Here is a 9,777-nt window from a genome sequence, read left to right as displayed (position 1 = left end):
CCCCCGCCATTGGGTGACCCAGGACAGGGGCTACACACCCACGGAAGAAAGACCCCGAAATCAAGAGTTACTCACCCGCTTAAGGAATCCAAATGCAGGATGAACAGTGCCAATGAGAGAAGCCCACATGGTTCATCAGCCGCGCTTATCTACAGCTGGGATTGATGGGTGATGTCATGAGCGATTGCCGGCCGGTGGGAATAAAAGCAGACACCAGCCAGCAGGATGGGGGAGTGGGAAAGCAGCGGAGGCTGCAGGAGCTCTCCACGCTGGCAGTAGGCAGCGCCGGCATGCAGAGGAAGACCCCGCCTGGGGAAAAACCTCTCGGGCGGCAGCAACTATAACTCACCTCCATGCTGGTTACAGGCAGCACTGGCGTGCAGAAGAAGATTCCGCTCCAGGAAGAGTGTCAGAAGTGCAGGGAACAACAGAGGCTCTCCCCACCAGACACCCGCAACCCAGAGAGGAGCTGACTGGGAAAAGGACAAAAGGAAGCCCTCAGGGAAAACTGAGAGTAGAGCAGCGTTGGGAGACGCAGGCAGACACAGGTGCTAAAGCAAGGTGGGAGTAAAGGCAGTTTAGCCTGATCTCCCCTTTTGATTTACCTGCCTTCTTTTTCTTGTGTATTCCTGTTGCTTTTTCTTTCTCACCTGTGCGTATTCCTTTAAGGTTTTTCCAGTTTCTTTTGTTTTCTATTTATTTGGTACACCTATAGTGAGGGGATTGTGGTGCCACCCTGATACATGGGCTGCCCACGAGAGTTAACAAGCAGCTGACAAGCAGTGGGAGAAGCATCCTCAAAGGGGTGAACCCACAGCAGACCTGTGGCCCTCAGGAAAGAAGGAAGAGACTAGGATCCGATACCCAAGAGGCACAAGAAGTAAAGATCATCCAGACGGGAGAGCCAACTGCATTAAGATCAGGTGGCTCGTTGGAGGCTGGTGCATGGAAGGGGTGTAGGGGAGGTGGAGCCCCAAGAATATCCATCAGGCAGGGCGTTTGATCTTGAGGGACCTCCAGCGGGGAACCCCACCACTGAAGGCACATTCAAAGTCATGGCAGGTGAGTTCTGGGGTCTTCCCCGGGGTGACCGAGGCCCCTTTCAGCGGTTGAACGAAGCCTCACCATGCCTACCACCAGGCGCCTGCACCAAGGCAGCACAGGAATGGATATTGAAGTGAGATGGTCACACCACTGTTTGTGCTTCAGACGGAGGGAAGCACCCCAAGTTCTTGCAGTGGGTCAAATACCCTCAAGGACTACTAAGCCTGTGCTTCCCAGAGGGCGCACATCCAAGATCAGTCTAGACTCTGGCTGGTGGCAGCGTTACCCCCAGGCTTGCAGGTGTGCTCCAGGAAGGGGGTCGGCCCTGGAAGGTGGTTGGGTGCAGTGAGGTGGGTGGCTCAACACAGGTGTACCCCCTACTGGTCTGCCACACATGCCCAGCTCTATTTCTTGTCTTTAAGGAAAAGCTAAGTATAGAATGTCAATATGCTTTGTGCTCCCTTTGCCCCATATGTAAGATGTGTGTTGGGCAGAACTGTTGGATCTGTGACTTTGTGTATCCATCAAACAATCCTTATCTGTAAGGAGTGGTGTAAACACAAGAGTAAACACTGGCGCTGCAGTACAAACAGTTAATTATTTTCATGGCCTGAGGTAGAAGAATCCCCTAGCATGCAGGTCACTTAAATAGGGTTTGTATTTGTCCTTAAACTTCTGAACATCTCATGTATCCTGGGGAGTGTTAACCCAGGATTCATGATTCAGCTTTGTGTGTGCCTCCTGTGCCTTTTGGAATTTTGAAATTATTATGCAAAGGTTTCTGATAGTCACACACCCTTAGATTTTGTGAATGGAGTTCCGGACCCCTTTGAATTGTAAGTGTGGGTATTCACATACATTTGGTTGATCATGGTCATCTTTTGCAAACCTCTTAGACAGAGTCTGAGGACCCCTAGGGTTCCATGGACCACAGGTTGAAAACCACTAGTGTAATTGGACAAAAAATAGTATCTTTTTAAAAGTTTTTCTGTGAAAATGGTAAACTCTTATTTCACTGATTTTTGTTTATTTGATAGCTTGGAAGTTGTTAAAAATGCAACAATTAAAATACTTCATAGTTTCATAGTTTGTAGGGTCAGAAGGGACCTTGACATCATCAAGTCCAACCCCCTGCCATGGCAGGAAAGAGCACTGGGGTCAAACGACCCCAGCAAGGTGTTCATCTAGCTTCCTCTTAAAGACCCCCAGGGTAGGAGCCAGCACTACTTTTCTTGGAAGTTGGTTCCAGATCCTAGCCGCCCTGACTATGAAGTAGCGCCTCCTGATGTCTAGTCTAAGATTTGATGCAGACTTCTGGCAGATTCATTAGTAGAGCAGGCCAACATTTGTGTGAGCATTCTAGTACCAACATGTGACAGGAATTAAACTCTTTAAGGTAATTCCAAAACCACTTGTGTTTAAATATGAGAGTGTAGAATGTAGTCTAATGAAACGTTTTTGGCCCAAACAAGACTACATTGAGCATTTCATAAATGTACTTTAAACCAAACAAGATGTCTGGATGGGAACTTAAGTTAAACACCAAACAGTTAAAAATCTATTAACTTTGTATTCTTTTAAAAATATTCCTTTTATGATTAGCAAATAATTTGATGTAGGTGGTGAAATGCACTGTGTCCAGTGAAAAAAAATGCATAATACCATTTCCATGTTTTTCTCTGATTTAAACAATAATTAGCCCTTAGTGATGTGCAAAGTTGATTTTGGTGGGTCTACAGGCAGTAAGTGCTCTTTGCTGGAGCCCACTATATGTACTGGAGGGAGCACAAAGAAGAGCACCAAAAAATTTGGTAGATCAACAAGGTTACATTTTGTATGCTTATGGTGTTATAAATTTTGCTTTGTATGATACAGGCACATTTCTAAGCACCTATATGCATGGGCGGTTGGTGCCGCCTTAGTTGGGGGGGCATGTCCCCCCCCCACCAGTTCTGCTGACCGGGGGGGTCCCCCTGCAGCTGATCTTGCTGCCCGGGGGGGGCAATCTCTGCAGCCACTTCTACGAGCGGCTGTAGTGATTGGCTAGCACTTGCGGGGGGGCACTGGCACTCCTACCTGCCCCCCTTGCCCATGGCCTAAGTGGTGAGCCTGTCCGGTCAGGAGGTGCACCGGCGCTCTTGGAGTGCATGTTCACCCCCATGCACCCTCTACGCGTTGCACTGCCAATAGAAGGTGATCGGGAACAGCCAAAATGGATTGAGAGACATGTATGATGGAGGTGGGCATGGAAAGCATGCTGTCCAAATTCGCTGATGACACAAAGATGTGGGGAGAAGTGGGCACACTGGAGGGGAGGGCCAGAATCCAACTAGATCTAGACAGGTTACAGAGGTGGGCGGATGAGAATAGCATGGAATTCAACGCAGACAAGTGCAAGGTACTGCATCTAGGGAGAAGGAACCTGCAACATACCTATAGGATAGAGCACACCCTTCTCAACAACAGTTGTTGAGAGGGATCGTGGAGTCATCGTTGACTCCAGGATGGACATGAGCCGCCAATGTGAGGAAGTGGTCAGTAAGCCTAGCCACACCTTGTCATGCATCTATAGATGCATCACAAGCAGATCTAGGGAGTTGATCCTTCCCTTCTATGCAGTGCTGGTCAGGCCGCAGTTGGAGTACTGCGTCCAGTTCTGGGTGCCACACTTTAAGAGGAATGAGGCTAACCTTGAGAGGGTCCAAAGGAGGGCCACTCTCATAGTCAGGGGGCAGTAGGCCAGGCCCTATGAAGATAGACTAAAGGACCTGAATCTATTCAGCCTCTGCAAGAGAAGACTAAGAGGCTGCCTATAAACTCACCAGGGGGGACCAGCAGACAGTAGGTGAGGCTGTGTTCCCCTGGGCACCACCTGGGATAACAAGGAATAACAGACACAAATTGATTGAGAGTAGGTTCAGGCTTGATATCAGGAGGCTTTACTTTATGGTTAGGGCTACTAGGTTTTGGAATGGGCTCCCAAGGGAGGTGGTGACTCCCCTACCTTGGGGGTTTTCAAGAGGAGGTTGGATATATATCTGACTGGGGTATTATGATCCTAGCACTCGTTCCTGCCCACGGCAGGGGCTCAGACTTGATGATCTGTTCAGGTCCCTTCCAACCCTAGAAACTATGAAACTATGAACTCATTTTCTTCTATGAGAAAGTGACAGGCTCTATGGATGAGGGAGAGTAGTGGATATGATATACCTTGATTTTAGCAAGGCATATTTTGATGCTGTCTCCCATGACATTCTTATTAGTAAGCTGAAAAATACAGTCTAGAATGGAACTTCTATAAGGTGGATAAATTGGTTGGATAATTAGTTGGATTGTTGTGCTCAAAAAGTAGTCCTCAGTGACTTGATATTTAGTTGGGAGGAGTTATTAAGTAGGGTTTCAAGGATCTGTCCTGGGTCTGGTAGTGTTTAATATCTTCATTAATAATTTGGAAGGTGGGATTTAATGTACACTTAGCAAATTTGCAGAGGACACCAAACTGAGCGGAGTTGCAGACACTATGGAAGATGGGATTAGTATTCAGAAGATCCAGACTTAAACTGAAGATAAGGTCCAAAATTAATCAAATCAAATTTGAAGTTTTATGCTTCTGACCGAGCAATTGCAAGCATAAACACAAATGGGAATGTTTGGCTAGGCCACAGGGGTTGGTAAACTACAGCCCATAGACCCGTCCCAGCCTACAGAGCCATTTCGTCTGGCCCATAGACATGAGACTTCAGTGGTGTTCAGTGGTGGGAGGCTCTGTCTGTGCTATGGGAAGAAGTGGTGATGGCACCCAGGTCCTCATGTTTGCTTATCTGTGTCTGATCCAAGTTGGGTCATTGTTGCCCATTACCTGAAAAGGTGGTCAATTTGCTGGGCTAGGCTGCAGTACTGAAGAAAAGGACCTGGAGTTTTATAGCAGATTGTAAGCTGAATATAAACAATAACAGCACACTCTCATCTTTAAAAAATCCAATAGCTTGCTGAGCTGTATTAACATGAATGCCACTTGCAAGTCAAGGGCAGTGATTATTCCATTTTATTTGGCACTGGTGAGACTTCATCTGGAGTGCTGTGTCCAGTTTTGGGCACCATACTTCAAGGAAGATGTGGGCAAATTAGAGTCCAGTGGAGAACAACAAAAATGATTAGAGGTCTGAGAAAAATAATTTACAAGGAAAGGCTGGAACTGAACTGAACTGAACTGCGCTTATTTAATCTGGAGAAGAGACGACTGAGGGGGAATTTAGTCTTCAAATACCTGAAGGTTGATTCTGAAGGCTGATTTATAAAAAGGATGATGATAGACTAGGTGTGTCAAACTAATTCTGGACTGTGTCTAGACTGTGGTGCTTGTTGGATCTAGCCTGGGCTATGGCACAGACAGTGGCTGAACCAGCATGACTGGCACACACGGTGGTTGAGACAGTGGGACTGGCAGCAGAGAGTGCGTAGATAGCAATGGGCCAAGCAGCCTCAGGGTGAGCAGGGCTGTCTCAGTACAGCCTGAACATGCCCTCTTGCTGCTGGAAGCCATGCCTACTGTGGCCTAGTGGCTGCTGTTTTTTGGGGGGTTTTTGTAGCAGACCATGGCCCCCATCTCTCAGTAGCCCAGTAGGTCTAAGGAAATTGCTCCATGGGCTGGATGTTTGACAAACCTGTGATAGACTGTTCTGTATGGCTACAAGCAGCAGGACAAGGAGCAATGCCCTCAAACTACAGAAGAGGAAATATAGGGTAAATATTAGGGAAGTTTAGGTTAGATATTAAGAAAAACATTTTCACTAGGAGGGTAGTGAAGCACTGGAACAAGCTACTCGGAAGTTGTGGAATCTCCATCCTTGAAGTTTTTAAGACCAAGGTAGACCAAGACCCAGCCTTGGCTGGGATGATATAGTTGGGATGGTCCTGCTTTGAGCATGGGTTGGACAAGATGACCTCCTGAGGTCCCTTCTAATCCTAATATTCTATTATTCTGTGATTAGGAAGATTTTTCTCACTATGAGGGTACTTAAGCATTCAAACAGGCCATCCAAAAAGGTGGAATCTCTATCCTTGAACTTTTTAAAGAGCAGGTTGAACAAAAACCTGGTTGGGATGATTTAATCAGTGATGATCCAGCCTTGAGCAGGAGGTTGAACTAGGTGATCTCCGGAGGTCCGTTCCAGCCTTATGACACATTTAAAAATGAGATTTGGTTTGCTCATGCACTTTAATGGATAAGCTACCAAGTGAGTTAGTTATTTGTATTGAAATGTGGCCCCTAGGCAAGGTGAACTAGAAGAGTTCACACTGGTTTGCAGACCAGCCTAGGGAAGATGAAGGTTGTAGGCCATGCTGGCGCACTAGCTAGTACAAGCATTAATTAGCACATGTACTACTCTCATTTGCTAAGGCATTGACCAGTATGGGCCTCAATAGAGCAGTGACTGACACAACTGCTTATACAAGCTGAAGCTGGAATTCACATGTGAGACTCGTACAAGAACACAAAATGATACAAAATGCACAGTTCTGCCAAGAAAGGGAACCAGGTGCATCAAGCATGGGACAGTTTTTAATATTTTTCCTATACAGATAAAGAAAGAGCAGAAACATATAAATATATGACAGATACAGGGCAGCTTGAGGTACCAATGGAACATAATATGCAGTGGATTGATCTATATAAAAGGGGAAATGGGAAGCTTGGAATTTTTATACTGGCCTGGGGACGTAGTTTTTGCTAATACCTTGACGCAGGAAAGCATAGGTTCATGAGAGGGAGTGTACCATGGCTTGCAGACAGTAAAAGTCTCTGCATCTTCATCATTGAACAACCTGTAGTCTGTCTTTGTGTATGCTGTGATCTTCATACACTGGAGTCAGAAATGAATAAACACTGACTGAATACACATATGAAATACAACAGGATGAGCATGAAGAGTACCTATCATGTCATTTTTCTGGTTCTCCATGTTTTCTGCACTTTCGGTAACTAATTGGTTACTCACTATGGAGCTTGCTAACAAATTGGGGCACTCTAACAGAAGGTTTTTAACCTATTTTTCAGATTTTAGTTCGTAAACTTCCTGATGGCAGAGAACTCCGGGGGAAGATAGTGGAAACAGAGGCTTATCTGGGTGGGGAAGATGAGGCTTCACATTCAAAAGGTGGGAAGCAAACTCCAAGAAATGCAGCAATGTTTATGAAGCCAGGAACTCTGTACGTGTATCAGATCTATGGGATCTATTTCTGCATGAACATTTCCAGCCAGGGTAAGTAGAGATTGAAACAGCTGTAGTGTTACTGGCACAAGGAGGTTTTGCAGTGTAAATATTCTTAGCTGTACTTGCCCTGTAGCAGCCTTTGCCCCCTCTGACTTGGTTCTGCTCTTTTTGCTTGTGACCTGATAAATAGAGGCTTTGGCCACTTGAGTTATATAGCCATTAGCAATCTAGAAAATATTAAAAATGGATTACTGGCAGGGTCTGCCTGTACTAGACACTGTACAAACATGTAGTAAGCAGGGTCCTGTGCTTAGCTGTGGCCTCTGGGCAATACTGAGTATAGACAGTAAATTCCACTTTAGAATCTGAAATATTATATTTGCCAAAATTCTTAGGATTCATCCTTCTTAAGATGAATTTTCTCAGTTTTGATGTTCTGGGACACAGTTCAATATGTGGGATTATGTATACTAGTAAATATTCAAGGTGTGGTGCTTTGTAAACATGTTCATGCTGTAATGAGGGCAATGGCAGAATGTTGTGTAGGAGACAGCAGACTTCCTCAAATTAGAAGGAGCTGTTGGCAAATGCAGGGGCCATGAGACAGCAGACAATCTGTGATGAGCAGTCACTACAGACAGAATTCTGTTTCCCTTTGGTAAGGGAAAAGCATAAAACAAGGACCAAACGTGGCCAGATACATGGCTAGAAAACTGCCACACAGACCCAACTGGACAGTAGCAATAAAACATTTTTGGTCCGTTGCTTAACTGTCAGCATTTTGGGGTAATTTGGCACCTTGAATCGGGCAGATCTGTGGGGAGAGGGTGGGGAACAGGAGGGGGGTCGCACCATGTTCAGCTCTGTGGCACATGTGCAACGACTCTTCAAGCTCACTAGCTTGTCAGTGTGGCTCTTACTGGAGCTGCTGCTTTGGCATAACTACAGAACCCAAGGTATGAATACTGCTGCTGCTGCTCACTTCCCTTTTTCCCCTGATGCTAAATTCACTGGTGAGTGAGGAGGTGAACTACAGCAGTGGCATTTACCCCCTCAGTTCTGGAGTCATGGTAACAAGCTAGGGAGCTAGGGCTCCCTTCTGCCTCCCCCCTTGCATGAGTGTCTTGACAGCGGCAGAGTTGGGCGGGGGGGAAGGGAGCCCCCCCCACCTCGCAGGCCTGGCTGCCTGCTGCCTGGCTTGGCTCTTCCCACAAGACCCAGCAGGGGTGGCTGGGGAGCACATAGCAGGGGAGGGCTCTCTACTCCCACTACCTCTCACTTCCATGCTGCGCAGGGAGAAAACGGAGGTTTTCTGTCTCCTTTCTGACATGACCCTGGGGGCAGCCGCAGCACAAGCACCAGTCCAGCCTGCAATGCTGCATGGCATACAGGTGGAATTGGCCAAAATTAACTCTAGCAGGGAACTTGAACACAGGTTCCCTAAGGCGCTTTGCCTTAGAGTGCTCCTGTCTGATGCTTCATCAGACTAGGGTTAAATTTTCATGCGACTGGCCATTTTAAAAGCACCGTGCAACTGTGAATGTTTGCTACGTTATGGCTGTAGAGCACTTCTGGGGACCTCATCATGCAAAAAATGTAACTTCTGTAAATGCCTCAGAACAACAGATGAAATAAAACAACTGGAGCTGACCTCTCATGATCAGTTTTAGAGAGTGTGACATTTTTAAGACTCTTAGCAATGTCAGTAACCTTAAATTCACTTAGTTGTTTTGCCATCATGACTCTATCACTTGAAGCACACTGGGGAGCCAAATGGCTGCTCCAAGGGGTGAGTAGGACAGCAGGCAGGAAGTTTTGTGGAAGTTGAGAAATAAAAGTGGGCACAGTTTCTTTTAGTGAACTGTATATGGCTTTTCATCATTACAGTGAGCAAACCTCTAGAAAGGGCTGAAATCCAGCCCATATGCCATGATCTGTGGAACAATTTGAATTATTTAATACCTTAGGGTGTGTGTAGATGAAATGAGGGGCATGTGTGCACGACACTTTCAAGTGGGTTAAATGCTTTTGCACCGCTTTAATGGCGTTGGAGTTTTCATGTCAGCGGCGTATTGCGCATTAATTCCAGCCATTTGGCGGCATAGTGTGCTTTATATGACTTTGAGGCACAGCAAACTAAAACACCTATGAGGAATTTGTTTGCTGCCCTACAGCTGCGGAGTGAAGCACCAGGCTCCGCGCAGCTCAGAGGCTGTGCAGGGACCCAGGAAGGCAGGCTCCACCAAAGGGGGGTGGGGGGGAAAGTGGTGAGCCTGATCTTTTTAAAAAACCACCACTTCAATTTAGGGCGAAACCCCTGTTTCATCTACACACGCTCTAAAATAAAAATTCTACCTCAGCTGATTACTTGGGAACTAAAATAGAATATATTTTCCCTTTTGGCAACAGCCAGATATCAAACTTCCCATCAGAGGTGGCTGTTTAGCCAGCTACTCTAAATGCTATTTTAAAAGAAATCAAGTATTGATGAACAAGCGCCTTTGTGGACTATTATGTT

At 46.2% G+C, this 9,777-nt stretch overlaps 1 protein-coding gene across 4 annotated transcripts in view; it reads left to right on the top strand.

Annotated features, from left to right (window-relative positions):
• The window catches only part of MPG (N-methylpurine DNA glycosylase), a 63,425-nt gene that overhangs the window by 45,471 nt on the left and 8,177 nt on the right, over nt 1–9,777 (top strand). For all 4 annotated transcript variants that reach the window (XM_014518634.2, XM_025200618.1, XM_025200616.1 and 1 more), the window contains one exon: nt 7,103–7,307. In XM_014518634.2, coding sequence (XP_014374120.1) covers nt 7,103–7,307 — 205 coding nt within the window. The remainder of the gene's footprint in view (nt 1–7,102; nt 7,308–9,777) is intronic.

This window comes from Alligator sinensis, unplaced genomic scaffold, assembly GCF_000455745.1.
Source record: "Alligator sinensis unplaced genomic scaffold, ASM45574v1 scaffold410_1, whole genome shotgun sequence".
Lineage (NCBI taxonomy): Eukaryota > Metazoa > Chordata > Crocodylia > Alligatoridae > Alligator > Alligator sinensis.
The sequence above is the reverse complement of the archived record's forward strand: the minus strand, read 5'-3'. Positions and strand labels throughout refer to the sequence as shown.